Below are 20,026 nucleotides of genomic sequence, written 5' to 3'. Positions count from 1 at the left end.
AAAACAAAACCCAAAAATCATGACTATTCATTTTATCAGTTCGCGGTGAGTCGCTTGAGATTGAATAAGCAAAGGGGCAATGCTAGCCTAAAATTAATTGTAACCCAAGAATAGAAGAACCTGGTGGACATAGAATACATCCATTAAGGAGGGTAATACCAGATCCCATCCAAAATCACCCTCAACAAAACATGTAATTAGAATTCTCAGAGAAACTGGAGCTAGAAAGAGAACCCTAGCCAAGATTTTGAAATAACTAAGCGAAACTGGACAAAGAAAAGTCGATGAAATCAATGTGTAAAGATAAAGATAAGTGATAACTGAGATTCTCGTTCTTAAGTTCAAATACAAGAGAATGAGTTTGGAATGATGTTGAACCATTATAAGAAAATCTAGAGTGAAAGCTAGAAAATAAAAACTCATTAACTGTACAAGTGGAAATTGAACAAAGAAAACCTGAGCTTTTATTAATAACTGTATGTGCATAATTACAGTACAAAACTTAGAGCTGATAAGAAAAGTCAGTGGAAAAAAATAGCAAGAGTTCAGTTAGGGTCGATACCTGCTTCAAAGAAACTTCAAATAGACTAACAAGTCAAAACTTTACATAAACCCGAGGAGAACCCTCGTCAAAATTATATTGTCAGTGTTAAGGTAATTCAATGGTGGAGGATTTCCTCAGAAAGGAAAAGTAGTTCTGTAATATCCATAAGAACCAGTAGAGTAATAACCTCATCAAAAAAAATGGAACACTCGAAGTTTAAACATTAACTTTGTGGTCAGCACTCAAAAAGAGGCTAGAACTAGTTATAACCCATAATCGAGAAAGAGTCTTTCACATACCCGAAGCAACGGTTAGGGCCATAGCATAGAGCCATGATATAACATCGGAGGATGCACCTTGCAACGTTATCGTGAGCACCAAGGTGCCTTTAGGACAACTTGGAACAAACCCACATCAAGCATTACCATAATAGCAGTAAACAAAAAGGAAAACAATACTTCATGGAGTCAAACCTTTCAAGAAATAAAATTACCTGTCAGGACTGTGCTATGAGTCAAACCTACCATAGGAACAGAACCATGAAGTCGCATCTTAACTGTAGAGGCATGGCATAGGTAAGCCTGCAAAGATTTCATGGAGTGAGCCAGACACCAAAAGACCAAACCAAGCATAGAGACGACAACTGAAACAATGGAACCTTACCCAAAGCACAACTGGGACTACTAGGCTAAAATTTTTCCTTTAGATGAGCTCAATCATGCATGGTTGTTGATGGAGCAAAGATGCCGAGGAAGGGTGGACAAGTGGTGAGCTTACAGAATGAGTTCCGAGATCTGCTCCCACCAACGCTCGAGAGTACAAGAGGGTTATATCAATTTTATCGTAAATCCATTGATCATCAATGAAAACCCATATGATGTACAAAACCATTACATTGCCGTGTAATGAATTTGTAATGGGTAATGTAACGAATGTGGTAAAGTAATAAATAATTACACGCAATTCGGAGCAAATCTTATATGGTCTTGTTACTATAGTTTAATGTTGTGGGAATTCTATTTTTGTGGAGACATGACAAGTGGTATCAAAGTGCTTAGGTTACAAATTTGAGGCTTCTGGAAACTAATGTTTAATAGTGTTGGTGATTTATCCAGTAAAAGAAGAAAGAGTAGCTAGCATGAAGAGGACAGGCAACACACTGCATAGAACCATGACAGGTTTAGGACCTGCATCTTTTCAAGAAACTAACCCTGAGGTATGGGTACAACTGGGAGAAGAACCACGCAACACCAACACCACAATTCTGGAAACTGTGCAAGAGTTGAAGAGTGAGATGGCCTGGTTGAGGGCAGATAATGAAAGATTGATGCAAGAACAAGAGAATATTATGAAGAGTCTGTTAGATAGAAAAAATCAACGTCAACCAATCCCTAGCCTATAACATAGGCATATGACTAGAGAGAAAGAATATGAGGCATAACATCTAAAGACAGAAGGAGAGGAAGAAAATCAAGAAGTAAAATCTGATAGTGCATCAGAACACAAAACACAGAAAAGACAAAGGATAGAACTGCAAGGAGACTTTCATAAAATAAAACCGCCCATCTTTGATGGTGAGCAGGAATAGGTAGCTGAAGCCTATCTTATTAATATGAATAAGTATTTTTGGTTGTATAAATATGATCATAATTTAAAAGCTTTCTCTGTCATCTTCCAGCTGCAAGGGAAAGCCACCGTGTGGTGGGAAGAAGTGAAGATTGTGTGTGGGGTAAATGACCAAAACATAACATGTGAAAATTTTTAAAGGTATTTTAAGGAAAGATATTTAACTGAACGATTATATGATGAAAAATAAAAAGAGTTTCACGATTTAAGATTGGGACAACTAACAATGGATGAGTTCATTACAAAATTTACATCCTTACTTCGGTATGTTCCCTACATACGGGAGGAGAAGGTGAAGGTGAAGCGATTTATCAGTAGTTTTTTGATGTTCATGAAGGAGCATCTTGAATTCAATAACCCAAAAACCATGGATGAGGTTATGCGGAAAACTCAGATATGTTGACAGCAAAGCAGACAAAAGGGAGATGTAGGGAAAATATGAATTGAAAAAAAGGGAATTAAGCTCCCTATTGGCAGCAAGGGAAACAAATCTATAGTCAATAAAGGACCCCACAAGGGACAAGTAACATAAATTTCAATAAAAATCAGTCCATATTTAGACTTCCAAATGAATCCAAAACCAATGAGCAGTCAAGAAGAACTGAATTTGAAATAACAACAAGACCCCAGTACAATGCTGGGGATGTGGAGGACCACATTATGTCAAAAATTGTCCCAACCTCAAAGGAACTAAACAAATTTTGCAGATTCAGGAGGCATCCACTATAGGAGAAGTGGCCAGGAGCATACCAAAAATCAATGTTACCCTTGAAGACCATCAGGGGGAATACCAACCAACCATGGTGGAATTCGAAGGTAAAATTTTTTACCAAACTATATCTATTTTAATTGACCTAGGAGCTACATTAAGTTATGTTAGTCCTAAGATAGTTGATCAGTGTTGTTTACAAGCTGTCAAATTCAAAAATCCCTAGTTAGTACAGCTAGCCACAGGGGAAAAAAGATGTGTGTTGGCCAAAGTCAGCAACTGCCCATTGAAAAAAGCAGGTCAGTTCCTAGTGGCAGGCCTGAATGTATTTCCCCTAGGGTCATATGGCATTCTAATAGGCATGGACTGGTTGGAAAATAATTTCTCCTTCATAAACTGTAAAATAAAAGCTATTTACTACATGGATGAGGAGGGAAAGAGGCAGGAAATGCAAGGCATATTAAGGCCTCTAAAATTAAGAACAGTAACTGCCTCACAGTTAGCAAAGTGTATCAGGAAAGGATGTCAAATTTATGCAATTCAAGTGGGATATGCCAAACCAAAGGAAAAATATGTTTCCTTAGAAAATAGACCTGTAATACATAATTTTCTAGACGTATTTCCTGAAGAGATTTCAGGACTCCCTCCAAAAAGAGATACAGATTTCACCATCTAATTAATACTGGGAGTAGCTCTGGTGTCCCGAGCTCCTTATCGCATCAGTATACCAGAGTTGATAGAACTAAAAATGCAGTTACAAGAACTGCTGGATAAAAAATACATTCGCCCAAGCATATCACCTTAGGGAGACCCATTACTTTTTGTTAAAAAGAAGGATGGAACTCTATGTATGTGCATGGATTAACTCCAGCTAAATAAGTTGACTATTCAAAATAAATACCCTTTACCTTGTACAGACGAGCTTTTTGATCAAGTGAAGGGTGAAACAATGTTTTCAAAGATTGATCTACGTTCATGATACCTTCAAATCATAAACAAGAAAGAAGACATAGCTAAAAAAATCTTTAGAACTTGTTATGGACATTACGAGTTCATGGTGCTACCCTTTGAGCTAACCAATTCTCCCGCAACCTTCATGTGTCTCATTAATCGTATATTCCATCAGTACTTGGATAATTTTTTGTTAATTTTTATTGATGATATACTAATTTATTCTCAAAATATAGAAGAACATAAAGAACATCTCATAGTAGTGTTGCAAACTCTCAGAGAACATCAACTATATGCTAAATACAGCAAGTGTGATTTCTTTAAGGAGAATATTCAGTATCTAGGCCACATCATTACCAAATATGGAATCGTTGTGGACCCAGAAAAGATAAAGACTATAATGGAGTGGTCCATGCCAAAGGACGTGGAAGATATAAGGTCATTCATGGGTCTAGCCGGGTACTACAGGAAATTTGTTGAAGGATTTTCCAGAGTGGCATACCCCATTACCTCCCTACAGAAGAAAGGAAAAGCCTTCAAGTGGACAACAGAATGCCAAAAGATCTTTGACCAGCTTAAGCATTTACTAACTACCGCACCTATCTTGAGCATTGCAGACCCAAATAAGGACTATGTAGTTTGCACAGATGCTAGCAAGGAAGGGGTTGGTGGCATTTTAATGCAAGAAGGCAGAGTGATTGCCTATGAATCTAGGAAACTTAAGGAGCATGAACATAAATATTTAGCCTATGACTTAGAGCTAACAGTTGTCATTCATGCACTAAAAATGTGGCAACATTATCTGATGGGTAAGAAATTTCTCTTAATGACTGATCATCATAGCTTAACTAACTATTTTAAGCAGCCCACTTTGAATGCCACGCAAGCGAGATGGATCGACTTTTAAGTGGTTTTGATTTTGCAATCAAGCACTTGAAAGGTAAGGAGAATCGGGTCATGGATGATTTGAGTCAAAAGGTGCACTCTATTTATATAATATCTTACAGTGAGGTGCAGACTACCTTCAATCAATTGATTAAAGAGGCAGCTGGGAGGGATCCAGAATATCAGTCTTTATCGCAACAAGCTAAAGTTTTGAACAACCATGAACAATAGCTAGGATAAGAGATAAACCATGAAGGTATGTTGATTTATAAAGGAAGAATGTATGTGCCTAATAGAAAAGTATTAAAGAATTAATTTTGGACGAATATCATAAGAGTCCATATGCAGGCCACCCTGGGTACCAGAAGCTGATTACCGCACTTAGAAAAGAATATTTCTGGCCTAGCATGAAGAAGGATGTATTTGAGTATTTGAATCACTATCTGGATTGTCAGCAGGTGAAAACAGAACTTCAACATCCAGCTGGGTTACTGCATCCACTGCCAATTCTGGAATGGAAATGGGAGACCATTTCCATCGATTTCATTACAGGACTACCTAGGTCCAAGAATAAAAATGATTCGATAATGGTGGTAGTGGATAAGTTGAGCAAATATGCTCATTTCATACCAGTGCAATCAACCTACAAGGCTATACAGATCACTAACATATTCCTGCAAAATATTTTCAGATTACATGGGTTTCCAAAATTTATAATTTCTGATCGTGATGTAAAATTTACATCAGCTTTCTGGAAAGCTTTATTTGAGGGATTGGGCACACAACTGAATTTCAACACTACTTACCATCCTCAAATGGATGGGCAGACCGAGCGAGTAAATTAGGTAGTGGAGGACATGTTGTGAACTTATGTGATGCAACAACCCTCCAAATGGGAGGATTACCTACATTTGGTAGAATTTTCTTATAACAATGGTTATCATACGTCATTACAAATGAGCCCGTTTGAAGTTTTGTATGGGCACAAGTGTCCCACCCCTTCAAGTTGGGGAGGGCTAGAAGATAAGTTGATGCTAGGACCCGAGATGTTAAAAAATATGGAGGAAATGGTCAAGAAGATTTGTTCCAATTTAAAGGCTGCTCAAGATCAACAAAAGAAATTTGTTGACCGAAAAAGGAATTTCTAGAAATTTCAAAATGGAGATCACGTCTATGTGTGAGTACATTTATATTTTTGCAAAAAGAGAAAAGATATTGCTAGATAGTAGCTTCAGAATAATCGAATACAAATAGTTAAAATAACTAAGTTATTAATGTAAAGTTGCCCCATTCTAGAAATACAATGTATTAATAAGGAGAAACATTAGAGGGCCTAGCATTGTGGCCTTAAAACTTGTAAATTTACCAAACTGAATCAAAACAAAACTCAGAAATCATGACTATTCATTTTATCAGTTCATGGCAGGTTGCCTGAGACCAAATAAGAAAAGGGGCAATGCTAGCCTCAAATTAATTGTAACCCAAGAAGAGCAGAACGCGACGAACATAGAATACATCCATTGAGGAGGGTAATAACAGATCCCAGCCAGAATCACCCTCAACAAGACATGTAATTAGAATGCTCAGATAAATTGGAGCTAGAAACAAAACCCTCACCAAGACTTTGAAATAACTAAGCGGATCTGGAAAAAGAAAAGTCGATGCAACCAATGCGTAAAGCTAAAGATAAGTGCTAACTCAGATTCCATATTTCGAGTTCAAATACAAGAGAATGAGTTTGAAATGATGTTGAACCATCATAAGAAAATCTAAAGCAAAAGCTAGAAAATGAAAGCTCATTAACTATAAAATCAGAAATTCAACAAAGAAAACCTGAGGTTTTATTAATAATTGTATGTGAAAAATTACAGTACAAAACTTAGTGCTGATAAGTGAAGCCGATGGTAAAAAATAGCAATAGTTCAGTTAGGGTTGATAATCGCTTTAGAGAAACCTCAAATAGACTAACAAGTTAAAACTTTACATAAACCCGAGGAGAACCCTCGTCAAAATGATATTTTCAACTAGTTAACATTTGAATTCATTGACGAAGGCTTTCCTTAGAAAGGCAAAGCAGTTCTGTAATATCTAGAGGAACCAATAGAGTAATAACCTCATCAAAACAAATGGAACACTTGAAGTTTAAACATTAACTCTATGGTGGGCACTCAAGAAGAGGCCATATAGGGAAAATTTTAGGGGCTAATATTCATAGGTGGGCTAATTCTGCATGTTTTTACCAAAAAAAAAGATTCGCCAATTTCCATTTTTCCTATAAATGATTTGCCCAAATTTTATAGTATAAAATTATTTTACCCTAAAAATCGCCAAAAATTTAAATAGACTAATATAAAATCATTACAAATCTAAATATTTTTACAAAAATATTGCCAAAAAATTTGCAATTTTCATAATAGGGACTAGTAAGATTTGTCAGGATTTCTAAACTTTAAGATAAACTTCCATCCTTAAATTTTTTTTGAGGCCAAAACTAGCTAGAACCCATAACTAAGAAAGAGTCTTGCACATACCCGAAGCAGCGGTTAGGGCCAGGGCATAGAGCCATGACAACACACTGGAGGATGCACCTCGCAAAGTTACCGTGAGCACCAAGGTGCCTCTTGGAGAACCTAGAACACACCCACATCAAGCATTACCATAATAGCAGTAAAAAAAAAGGAAAACAATACTTCATCGAGTCAAAACTTTTTAGAAATAAAAATACCTGTCAGGGTCGTGTTATGAGTCGAATATACCACAGGAAAAAAGCCATGAAGCCGCATCTTAGCTGTAGAGTGTTACTGGAAAACTAGTGTCTATTCAGAACTGCTAGTCCCACTAAGACGGGTAGCTATCTTAGAAACAAACAAACTAAAGTTACTTGTATTTTCCTTTACGAGAGATAGATGAGAAAGAAGCAGAGAGTACCAACCTCAGTCTTTCACTTGGCTCCTTTCTTGTTTCCTTTCCCCTTTGACAGAATCTCGTCGCTGCTTCCTTACTTGTCCTTCTTCAAAGAGCACTTGTAGAATCACAACAACATAATACCATCAAAACATAGAGATCTATCACTGTAAACAATATAGGATTAGATATATATTGACCATACAAATGCATATATCAACACAACATTCAGAGATACGCAAGAATATGGAGGAAAACTCAAATGGCTTTATTGATAAAAGTAGTAGAAGAGAGGATTACAACCACTTGGTCTGACCCAGCGCCATCCTCCCAGCTTGAAAGCCCTCTTCACCTCATAGAAAGCAAGATCACCCAACAACGTATTCAAAGAGAAACCAACAACACTTCTTTGCAAATTACCAAATTCCATCCTTTGGATCTCTAGGATGAGGGATCCATATATAGATATTTGCAGGGGGGTGAGTCAGCTTCTGGGATTTTGATTAGTGTCATCTCTCTGATAGTTCTTGGTTCTACCTAGAGATTTCATGATCTCTTACTCATCCTTGGGCAAATTCAGGGAGGCAAGTGTCAAATGAGCAGCTTCTAGAAGATTCTCAGGGTTTCCACCTAGCAAACTACTTGTGCCATTTGTCTACTCTCACTCATCACACCCTACAGAAGGGCTTTCCAGTGTGCATCGCACTTTTTGCATGTGGTAGGTGAGATGCATTTCACCCTTAGCACTGGGCAGTCTGTATGGTCCTGCTTTGACCAGTTCTGAGTGGTTTTTCATGGAGAACTTCTGGGAGATGATGTGATCAGCTGACCTTGCTCCTTTAGGGTATGAAACAACACTTTTAGGGACTTAGAAGCCCTTGGTTTATGGACATATGTTATTGGGGTTGCAGTGCCCAAATATGTCTATAATAGTTGCCCCCTAAAGCATGAGGTTGTAAATCTTTTGATGTCGGGTGAAATGCTTTATAACGAGGATCTGAGGTTTTTTGAACTAGAAGGTGACTTGTAATAAGATACAATACAATAAATTATCTTCATAATATTTTCATGATCTAGTTGAGGCAGGCATTCCCATTCTCAGCTTGATAAATTCATTTTCATGTTCATAGGACAGACAACCGTCTGTGTGCAGACTGATGATTCTAGTACAGCCATCATCCCTTAGTTTGGATGATTATCTGTGCAGCAATGATGTACATTTGATGTCTTTATTTTCCTGAATATATCGTAGCCTGGATGGATGAAACTAGATATGGGGTATTCAAAACTCGTTCAATCTTCGCCTGAAAGTGCAAGTCGATCCATGTGAAAAGATGTTCTGATGTCGAACATGGAAGGACATTGCCTGATTACCAACCAATGATACAAGCTGTTAACAGGCATGAGAGGAATCACCGATGATGATGATGACCCTCAAGGTACTAAAGTACAATTCACGTGGTGTGAATACATGAGTCGATGTTGAACACCACACAAAATCTTTCGGTCGAAGGCCATTAATGTAAACTTGTCGCCGAAAGTGAGAAACTTGCCATTGAGGCATGCAAGCTTCAAAGTTTTGAAAGGGTTGTTCCTAGGTCGGCTTCTTGGATAATGCGCTGATGTCGACAAGAAGTGATCTGTCGTAGGAGGGCATTGATGGATCCAACATCTACAACACAGAACAGAGCAAATGATTTTGTAGAGGTGAAAATGATCTGATGATACAAGGTTCAGGGTGGCGGTCATGAAAGAATGAAGTGTGAAGGTATTGCAGCGGATGAGACACAAGCTAGGTAGGTGAATTCTCTGAGCGACTTCTCTTGAACATATCGGCGACACTGAAATGGATTGGTAGCATTAACCCCAAAAGTGGATGGTATAGTGGACCAATGGTGATGTGACCGGTGAACGGAATAACCCAACCTGACTCAATCATGGTGATGGAGTGAAAGTGTCATGTTCAAGAGAGACCTGCTACCAATAAATTTTCTTCAAGTTTTCTTCCCAATTTTCCCCAGTCATTTCTCACGAGTAACTCTTTATTTTTGTCAATATTGAGGACGATAACATATGCTTGTTCTATAATTTTCCCTTCCGGAAAACTTGTCGCTATGTTTTAACGAGCCTAGTGACAGTGAAACTCTTGTCTGAATGGACAAGTTTGTCGCTATTTTTTTAACAAGTTTAACGACAAGGATAACTTGGTCCTTTTCAATTTTAGAGAGTCTGAAAAGAGACAAAAAGGAAACTCCAATATTCCTTTTTCATAGTATAATCCCTTAAGTCTAAGAAAATATAAAACAATGTGAAAGGGATCACTTTTCGATAGTTTTAACGAGCCGAACAAGAAAAACGCTCGATCGTTTTGTGTAATAATCCCTCAGGTCCAAAAAGATTAAAATCTAGAGGAGGGATGGCACTTCCAATCACTTTAACGAGCTGGAGAGGCCAATTTCTCAGCAATCTTTTCATATTTTACGAGTCAGATGAAAAGAGCTTAAAGGAGACTCGTTTTTTAGGAACGAGTGATATTTCGAGTAGCAGTTGGTTCCAGGTGAGGGTTGGAACTTTCCAATCATGGCAGTGTTAAGAAGATGGCTAACAAAATCACTCATCACATCTGTTCCTCAAAAGGGGTAAACAATCAAATGGAGGCGTATGATCGGCTAAAACAGAGTGGAGGTGATAGTAAGAACACGACCAAGGCTTAAAAGCTGATGATAATGCGTTTGCAATGGTTATTTACCAGAGGTGGGTTCATTTTTTAATGAGCTTAAACTCTGGTGGAACATATGCTCATTGCTAGGTTTAATTTTTAACAAGCTTGAACTTCGTGTAAAACTGCTCGTGATAATGGTCATTGATATTCGATTCACCGTTAACACTATGTTCTTTTGACGGTCGGATTACCTATTCAATTGCTCCATCAAACTGATTAGAAATGAGGACATTTGCTTAAAAAATGAGTTAAAAAACTAATACCCTACTTTAAATTACGTGAAAGGTAACTTAAAAATAGTTTTTTACCCCTCATTTTACCATTTCATTTGGAGTTGTGACTGTTGGATCTCTGGAGTTGTTTTCCCCCTTGGTTTTCATCAGCTGATTCTGGGAGATTCTATGGACAATTTTCGACGCTATCTAGACCAAGTAGGAGCTAAACCTAAGCTCTTCAATCACATTATTTCCTTTTCGAATTCTGAGCATGTTTTCCTGCTTTTTCGGGCCCCTAGGGTTTGAAGATTTCGTTCTGACCCCATCGCACCTAGTATACATCAAAAGGTGCGATGCATCCTAGGTTGGCCACTAGCCAGTCAGGATGCATCTCACCTAGTACACAGCTATGGTGCGATGGGCGCAAGGAGGAAAACTTTTGCACTAATTTTTCATGGAAAATTTTCCTTTTTTTTGCCAAATCAGGATCCTAATTCTTCCCTTGTTTGCCTTTCAGAGATTCATTGGAGGAAAAATGGTTGTTACATGGTGTGAACACAAGCATGAAGAAGAGGACATGGTTTCCATACATGATCCGGGTACGGTAACTGGATTGCAGAACTGTGGCTTGCTCAAGTTCTTCAACATGTCTAGCATGAGGCAACAAATCAACTTGTTGCAATATTTCCTCGATGCATGGGATCCCACCAACCAAGTGTTCCAAATAAGAGGCAAATCCATCCCCATGACTGTTGAGGATGTCTACTTTTTGACCAGTTTATCGAGGTGTGGTGCCCCTCTCTCATTATGAGGTTCTGCCCGTGGGGGTGAATCTGTGAGGGATTATATTCGCCGATACTGTAGAGAAGGATCTCAGCTGAGTAGGGATGGCAAGATCAGCATCCGAGATGTCACAGACCAGTCCTTGAGGACTATTTTATTCACCTTTTCTAGATTGGCTAGTAGCATGGCCCTTCACTTGGCCAACAGGTCCTATATGCAGTACGCCTTGGAATGCCTCAAACCCAAGGTATTCAACTGGTGTGATGCAGTACTTCCAGTGATCAAAGAACAACTTACCAAGGTGAAAAATGGAAGATCTAAGAACTTTGGCTATGGTTCTATTCTGACCGCTTTCGCCTTGGAGAGGATCCCACTGATGCAGCCCCAGTACATCTCACTTGGCCTACCACCATCGACTGAGCCACGGATGTAGAGATGGGTCGACCTTATGGCCAGACATGTTGGTCAATTGCAGGTTTCATTCTTTGATGCTTTCTTCGAGTGGTTCAATCGCTAGCATATGGTTTATGTTGAGTATCCATATGCTGGATCCTGGATGAGCTCTATAGTGAACCCCACATGATTTACCTTCATGAGTAAACTCCCATTGTGTTCCTCTTCATAAGCAGATCAATTCCCTTTTGCACCATTTCCCCTGAAACTTCTATTTTGCCTAGTTTACAAGGCCAACGTTAATGGCCTTTGTCTCCCCCATGCCGACGTGCAAAGATTAGCATTGTGCCTCATGCCAACTGGTGGGACTGAGCTATGTTCCAGTCACGACAGTCCTGTTATGGAAATTTTTTTAAATTAGAGTTGAAGCTTCCAGCTTTAAAAGCTCCGTAACGGAATTCTGGTAAATGGTTTGGCCGGATGGGGTCGAGGATGACAATTTGGGCTCCTTTCTCTTATAATGATGGAACTACCTCAAGAAATAAGTCCTTCTCCCATGAGAATATTTTCCATCTCCCATCCATATTTCCTATATAAACCTCCCTTCTTCCCAAGGACAAGCTACTGTGAGTGTTATAGTTGCAGTCATATTTTTTGGTCGAGTGTTGATGCTATTTTGGTTTTGAGTAGACAAGAAATCTATTACTAGTTGTAGCTATCTAGTTGTGTGATGGAGAAGTGTGTTTTGGTTTGGAGTGAAGTCTAAAGTGAAGAGCCTTAAAACTATTGTTGATTGAGGCCATCATTGAATGCTAGTAGAAGTGTGTGGCAACCTGGTCGTGTTAGAGGAATACTACAAAATCAGGATGAATGGTTGTAATCTCTCTTTGATATTAATATATGAAACTATCGATTGATTTCCTACATGTATTGTAATATTACATATTCATGAATTAATGTTTCTTAACTTGTTAAGTAGGTTGAATTGCAATTTGTCTATTATTACGCCGTAAGGCGTTCCCTCTGAGAAAGACATCCCTAAAATGTGACGTGTGCGATCCTGAGCCATTGATTCTGTGTGTTAGATCATTGGGGTGTTTTCTACCGTTCGTTTAGTCTGTTTTTTCATAGAAAATTGGTTTTTTCCCATGGTAATGGGCCATGAAAGGCCAAGCCTCGCCTGCTGGCGATGAGACTCTTCGCAGAAACTGCCTGCTGGCGATGAGACTCTTCTGCTGGCAATGAGGCGATGAGACTCTTCATGTCTTTCTTCCCTGCATGCGTAGCCTTGTGCTGTTATATCAATATTTGTACTTTATAGAAATACTCTCGCTCCAAGAACTGCGTGGATTTATCAATCCATGGGTGGCAGATGAAGTTGATGGTGTGCAACCTCATTCATTGCCCATTCTTTCGCAGTTCATTCTTTTCTCTGAAAGCTTCTCCCTCCCAAATTGTTGCACCTTCACCCATTTTTAGCACAACTTATCATCTCATTTCAGGCCAAAAGTTTGCAGGTTTAATCCGAACTTGCAGCAGACCAGGAGGACGAAGAGGAGCACCAGGAGGACGAAGAGAAGCATTGAGGTCCATGGCGTCTGATTCATCTGCAACCTCCAATCCTTTGGGAGTTCTCTTTGTTTGTCTTGGTGAGTACCGTCCATCCAATGATTCAACGAGTTCGTTCGGTATCGGTCATTGTTCGCGATGATGCTTCCATGCAGTATTCATCTGCAATATAAAAACGTTGTGCATACCCTGACATAAATATTTGCGGTATTGATTGTTTTCTGCTCTACTATTTTCAGTGGATTTTGTTCTGTGATTCTCAGAATTTGTCAGCATGTCAATGGGAATGCCACATCAAATTGGCTCCTCGTGTGGAAGTATTTTAACAGCTGAAAAACTTTCATATTCGGAGACCTGTTCTGATTGTTGTTTAGATGAGGCGGGAAGAATTGTATCAGCTCAATGGAGTCCTGCTTCAGGTCTGAAATGTACAACCCGGAGACCTAAAGTAGATTTTGTTATACATCGACTGCAAGTTTCTTCTTCTGCTGTAAGCTCATGTAGTTCTTCACCCTCTGCCAATGATGGATGGAGAAGGCCTGTTCATAGTCCAAGAGGACAAAATGGCCATATTCGGTCTGACTTATCGGTGGCCTGCAAGTCCTTTGAGTCCCAAACTCTGGCTCCTGCCACTGATTGGGAAGCTGGACTTGGTGCCCAATTTGAGCAGAGTTACGAAGAAAAAGTGCATGTATTACCTGTGGGTGCTGTGAAAAGGCATACAGCTGGGGGAGTCCCTGTATTTGTTATGCTCCCTCTGGATAGCATAAACCATAACAATAGCGTCCATAGACAGATGGCTATGAATCTCAGTCTTCAGGCGTTGAAGAGTGCTGGTGTTGAGGGAGTTATGATGGATGTTTGGTGGGGTCTTGTTGAACGAGAGGCTCCAGGGTAGTATAACTGCTCTGGATACAGAGAGCTGTTGGAAATGGTGAAGAGCCATGGATTGAAAGTCCAGGCTGTAATGTCATTTCACCAGTGTGGAGGAAATGTTGGGGATTCTGCCAAGTATGAATGCTAAATTTTCCGTATAAAACTCAATTATTTCTTCTGTGAAAGTCCAATTTATTAAAGTGAAAATTATGTTGTTTTAGGCCTCAGAATGGTTCAGGAATTGAGTGTTTATGTGCTTTGTAATTGTGCAGTATTCCATTGCCTAAGTGGGTTGTTGAAGAAATAGACCGAGATAATGATCTGGTCTACACAGACCAATGGGGCAGGCGAAACTATAAGTATATTTCGTTGGGATGTGATAATCTCCCAATTTTGAAGGGAAGAACGCCTGTCCAATGCTACGTTGATTACATGATGAGTTTCAAGGAGAGTTTTAAGGATCTTTTGGGGGAAACCATTGTGGTAAGTTTTAACTAGTTTTACCGTGTTGCTAGTTGTTTGGTCACAGGGTACATCTAAGCTTTTCCCTCCCATTTTTAAAATAGAAATACATCTAGCTATCATGATAAAAGAGAGCATAGCTCCAATATCTTGAGATTTTGTAATTTGATATTAATTTTGAGGTGTAACCTGTCTTGTTATTTTCTCAATTATTTTTTCTCTCAGTAACTTTTGGAAATTTGTGTCTTATTTGAAAATGCATTTACATTGTTAAAAGGCTCAAGCTTAATTCTGCTCGCTGTTCCTCCGCTTATTAGTTTCTCATGGATCGAACTTAATTTTGTGCTTGTTTGCCTTCCACAATATCTCTGTTTTTCTTAGTTGGTCAAGCCTCAAAATTAACTTGATGCTCCTTAGTTTTCCATGAACCCACTTGTGTTTTGGATATCTGTATCAGACTTGGTCAAGAACTCAAATATCTCTATCTTTGACCAAAATGAAAGATCCCTACGTCTGACAAGTCCCAGATAGGATATATATTCTGCCAAATTTGCCTAGGATTTACACCTAGCTTTGAAAGAATATTGTTCATGGTGGGGAAAGCTTGTTTCTGAGAGATTTAAACCTTGTTCATGGGAGATTCAAACCTAGGTTCTCCACACAAAGATCACCATACTCTCTCAAATCAAAAGATCCTGCGATTGAGAAGCAGTGGGTTAAGTATCTACCAATTCACCCAAGATTTGTACTTGGCCCCGATCTTTGAACAAGTAAAATGGGCCATGAGTTGGAAAACTTGTTTATTGGAAATTCAAGACATTGTTAGGTTTGAAAGACCCCTGCTTTATCATCTAGTCAAACTCCTGTCAACCATATTTTCTCTATTTTGCCTGATCCAAATTCTCTAGGCCTCAATTATTGGGTATATGCTTGGTCTAATCATGCTCACTCTTTGAATAGGAGTCTTAGATAGCTCTAATATGCTCCATGTTGCAACTTGCACCTCATTTTTACCACGGAGTTATGGTATTGATTTGTTTGTCGCCAGCCTCTTGTTGTACCTTTGGCCTCATTTTCACAACAGATGTTTGCCCCAACCTCATTTTTTAATTTTTACCAGAGTTTGTTTACTCTTTACCCCAACCCTCTTTTTAATAGAGGTTGGATATAGATTGTCTCTGGTACATAGCTTACACATTGCTATTGCGCATCCTGGCGCGGAGATTGGATGACCCAAATATTTCTATGTAGCCCCATCTTTTATGATCAGAGCTTCTTTTTTCATGTGGCTATAAATGATGGCTTATGAGCAATTACCATAACCAAACTTGTCTTTATGAATTTTCTACGAGACATATCTTTGGGCTGAAAATACTATAACCTGTTTTGGTCCCAACTTTTATGATCAGGGCTTCTTTTCTATGTATCCATACAGGCTTTAGTTATATGTCTTAGAAAATACTATAACCTGTTTTGGTCCCAACTTTTATGATCAGGGCTTCTTTTCTATGTATCCATACAGGTTTTAGCTATATGTCTTAGAAGTAATTTTCTTGATGTATGATATATCCTGTTCTAAAGATACGATGATGCATCTATCCAGCTTGGACAAAGTAATCTGGTTTGTTTTGTATTTGTGTTGTAGGTTAAAAGCCTTGAGCATTGGTATTAAAACTGTCTGTTCCATATGCTTCCTCTTATGAAGCATCTCAATATGTTCTTTCCCTATTTGCATTTACCAGAATGCAATACACTTACGTTGAAAATGTTTTAACTAGTGCCCAACTTGTTCGATGAGCCTCGACCACATGTATGTGTTTTGAATGCTACAAGTCTGAGTTACGAGTTTAGTCTTTTTATGTCCAAATTCCCTAATCTGTATTAAGCAAGCTTGTTATCACCATGCCTTGTTTTTCTTGAAATATTATTGACCCTAATGCCTACCATTTCTAACTGAGTCTTAGTAATGACCACCATTAAAAGAATAAGTTGTAAATGTAATTATACTGTAATTTAGGAAGTTATGTAACAATGTCTTCCTATTAAAATGATGTTGCCTGAGAGGCTTGTTGTATTGTTAGAGAGTGATTGATGACCCTGAATAATAAGAATTCCAATCCCTTGACCCATGGAGGTTTCCTTGACACACTGTCAAGGTTTTACCACGTAAAAAATTCTGTGTCTACTTGTGTTGATTTAGTATCTGTTTCTTGTGTACATTTTCTTTCTTGTTTATGAAATCTATGGGCTCTAAATACCAACACTGACTGTTGTTTTAAGTAATGTGCTTTTGGTTGGATGTTAAAGCAAGCCTAGAATTCGAACGTAGAATTTAAAATTTGTCTATCATGGGTGTAATTTGTCCATCATAATACAGGAAATTCAAGTGGGAATGGGTCTTGCAGGAGAGCTGCGGTATCCATCTTATCCTGAGAGTCATGGTACATGGAGATTCCCGGGGATTGGAGCATTTCAGTGCTCTGATAAGGTATAAACATTTGTCTTTTAAATTTTCCTCTGGTTAACAGAACTGCATCCTACCCTTTTTATACAAAAACACATAATATTATAGCTGGTATTTGGGTTTAGTTTTTTTAGGCCATTCAGGTCAAATCCCATTTAGTAACTAGTTTGGGCATCCCTGTATTGCAGTTTATGATCTCTAATCTTAGAGCCACAGCTGAAGCTGCTGGCAAGAAGGAATGGGGTAATGGAGGTCCAAGTGATGCAGGTCACTACAACAACTGGCCTGAGGACACCCCATTTTTTCGCAGAGATGGTGGCTGGAACTGTCCTTATGGTGAGTTTTTTCTGAAGTGGTATTCTGGTATGCTTCTTGATCATGGAGAGAGAATCCTAAGAGCAACTGAAGCCATTTTCCGTGGCACTGACACCAAGCTTTCTGGGAAAGTGGCTGGTATTCATTGGCATTATGGAACCAGATCTCATGCCCCTGAACTTACTGCTGGATATTATAATACCAGATTCAGAGATGGGTATCAGCCTATAGCTTCCATGTTTGCAAGACATGGGGTGATTTTCAATTTTACTTGCATTGAGATGAAGGATTGGGAACAGCCAGGAGATGCACAGTGCTCGCCAGAGAAGCTGATCAAACAAGTCATCCTTGCAACTAGGAAGGCTGGGGTCCCTCTTGCAGGGGAGAATGCTCTTCCAAGATTTGATCAAGGTGCACACAATCAAATCATTGGGAATGCCAGTCTCCGACTACCAGAAGATGGTCAAAACACCGCAGTTGAACCAATGTGTGCATTCACTTATTTGAGAATGAGCCAGCATTTGTTCCAGCGTGAAAATTGGAGCTTATTTGTCTCATTTGTTACGAAAATGGCACAAGGAGGGGCGACCTCAAATTCATGGGAGCAAGAACATAGAGATACAGACTCATTTGTCCATGCTACGGGCCCATTGATCCAAAAGGCTGCTGCACTCTTGCATAATTAGGCCTAAAGTATACGTTTTTTTCGCAGCAAGCAAAATCTGAATGTAAACAATATTTATTGGTGGAATTAAATTAATTGGTTCCTGTATATATCCTACTCCCTATAAAATTTGCCCAAAGACAGGCTTTTAATGGCTATGCCAAAGCAGTATAATTAATCCTTATGACATTAACATGATTTCTAACTCAGTATAATTAGCCTTTATTGCAGTAACAGGACTTCATATTTTGATTTGAAGAGGTGTTTCAATAAGATCACTGCAGCTACATAGATATGATCAATTTAATACCTCCAGAATTCAATTTATGGTGTGCCAGGGTTAATACAAGTGTTTTAGTAAGTTCCTTATTTTTGTTCATACTTCATAACTTAAAAAAATGCACAAAATCCAGGTATGGAAAAGACCAAAATCCAGGTGGAAAAGACTAGAAATGAACACCATTCGTGACTGTCGAGTTTTTATGGACTATAATCTATCGAGCTATCCATTCGTCCCTACATAAATCACACACAATGAGCAACAGAGGCCCTCAGATGGCAGGTCGTTGCACGTAGATTACGTATATAGTGGCAGTATAGTGGCAGCCAGTCAGATTTGATCCTGGTCTGTTCAGGATAACTCTCACCAACTACCGATTCTCCTAGATTAATAAAAAAAACAATGATTAATGGTACTTTCCATGCATTATTTTTATCTTTATTCTTGGTAGAGTTAAATTATTTTTGTACCTGATTAGACAATCACTCACTCGTTAAACCAATTTTATAATATTTTAACATTTTTCTAAACAATCAAGCAATTGTTAAACAAATTTTATAAGTTTTTTACAATTTTTTAATGTTTCAGTTTAATTGTTTGTAATAAAAAGCATAAATGGCATATAAAACTCTTTCAGTTTCATTTACTAAGTTGTTCCAAACAGAATCTAATAAGCCAATACTATTGTTAAATTCAGCAAAATGTACATTAAAGTTTGTCTATGTTATTGTTAACATATGCTTCTAATTAGTTTCTAAGTTGTGTGCAAAAATAAATTAATAACATGGGATGGATATATTTTGTAGTTGACATATTGACAATTCTCCTTCAGTGCCCCAACGCACAAGGCCTTTATTGCTTTTTCCAGGTAATTGGTTACATTTGGTATTCTTTATCATTTCCCTGTGATACGCATACCATGGAGGAAGCCATTTTTATAGTCAGATGGAGAAAGTGGGGGGAGCAAAATAGCTGTGAGATATCAAATGGACAATTATTGTGCCAATGGCTTGCAACCTTGGAGCTCTGAAAAGATTCCTACAGTAGTGGTATGAGAACTCAACTTTGCTCAATTATAGTGAAGTTTTAGTGTGATAACATCTGAGATTTGTTTTGAGGTTGGTTCTCTCTTTAACTGATTTTTTTTATTTTGTGTGTTGTTGGCATTACAGATGTGCCTGATACTGCACTGATATTGAGAAAGCACACCCTTCCAATGAAGCTATTTTCTTGCATGTTATTCAATGAATTAGAAATCTTCAATCATCAGGATCAGTTGCCATTTGCATATGTAAGAGACATGATGACACCCAAAGTGAGGATTCACATGTTCAAATCAGCCATTTTTAATACAATAACAAATGAATATTGACACTCTTACAAAGTCAATCGAAGAATTTTCAAAGAGCCTCCTTTGGACCTGCAAATTTCTTTGGGTTATGAATCCAGCGCCTGCAAATTGTATCTGGACAGAATGTGGGTTGCATATTCCGTTTGATTGTATTAATTCATTTCAAATTTGATTGGATACTAAGATTATAGCTTGCAAAAACTATCAATTTTTTAAAATGTGAAGGGTCATGAAAGAGCATAATATGGGAGGATCCATAACTGCAAATTTAACCAATACATGATGTTGATGGATGCCATGGGTGTTAATTTTG

General features: G+C 38.4%; 2 protein-coding genes across 3 annotated transcripts; both read left to right on the top strand.

Annotated features, from left to right (window-relative positions):
* Positions 1–13,581: 13,581 nt before the first annotated feature.
* On the top strand, positions 13,582–14,529 carry LOC149235081 (uncharacterized). The gene is made up of 2 exons (XM_089372042.1): positions 13,582–14,312; positions 14,450–14,529. The coding sequence occupies exon 1, from the start codon at positions 13,582–13,584 to the stop codon at positions 14,197–14,199; it is 618 nt and encodes a 205-aa protein (XP_089228168.1). The 3' UTR covers positions 14,200–14,312; positions 14,450–14,529.
* An 8-nt stretch (positions 14,530–14,537) lies between these two features.
* Positions 14,538–19,697, top strand: LOC149235080 (beta-amylase 1, chloroplastic-like). Of its 2 annotated transcripts, XR_016268257.1 has the most exons (5): positions 14,538–14,660; positions 17,017–17,127; positions 17,292–18,111; positions 19,231–19,411; positions 19,535–19,697. XR_016268257.1 is itself a non-coding variant. In XM_089461288.1 (3 exons), exons 1-3 carry the CDS (start codon positions 14,610–14,612, stop codon positions 18,102–18,104), a joined length of 975 nt encoding a protein of 324 aa, XP_089317414.1. In that variant the 5' UTR covers positions 14,538–14,609; the 3' UTR covers positions 18,105–18,232. The 2 variants fall into 2 exon arrangements, 1 of the variants encoding a protein (XP_089317414.1); XM_089461288.1 differs by lacking the exons at positions 19,231–19,411; positions 19,535–19,697 and having other exon boundaries at positions 17,292–18,232.
* The last annotated feature ends 329 nt before the right edge of the window (positions 19,698–20,026 follow it).

Source organism: Pinus tabuliformis, chromosome 8 (genome assembly GCF_031772625.1).
Source record: "Pinus tabuliformis cultivar Carrire ecotype Pingquan chromosome 8, CPIR1, whole genome shotgun sequence".
Classification (NCBI taxonomy): domain Eukaryota; kingdom Viridiplantae; phylum Streptophyta; class Pinopsida; order Pinales; family Pinaceae; genus Pinus; species Pinus tabuliformis.
This window is presented reverse-complemented; position numbering and strand designations above follow the sequence as displayed.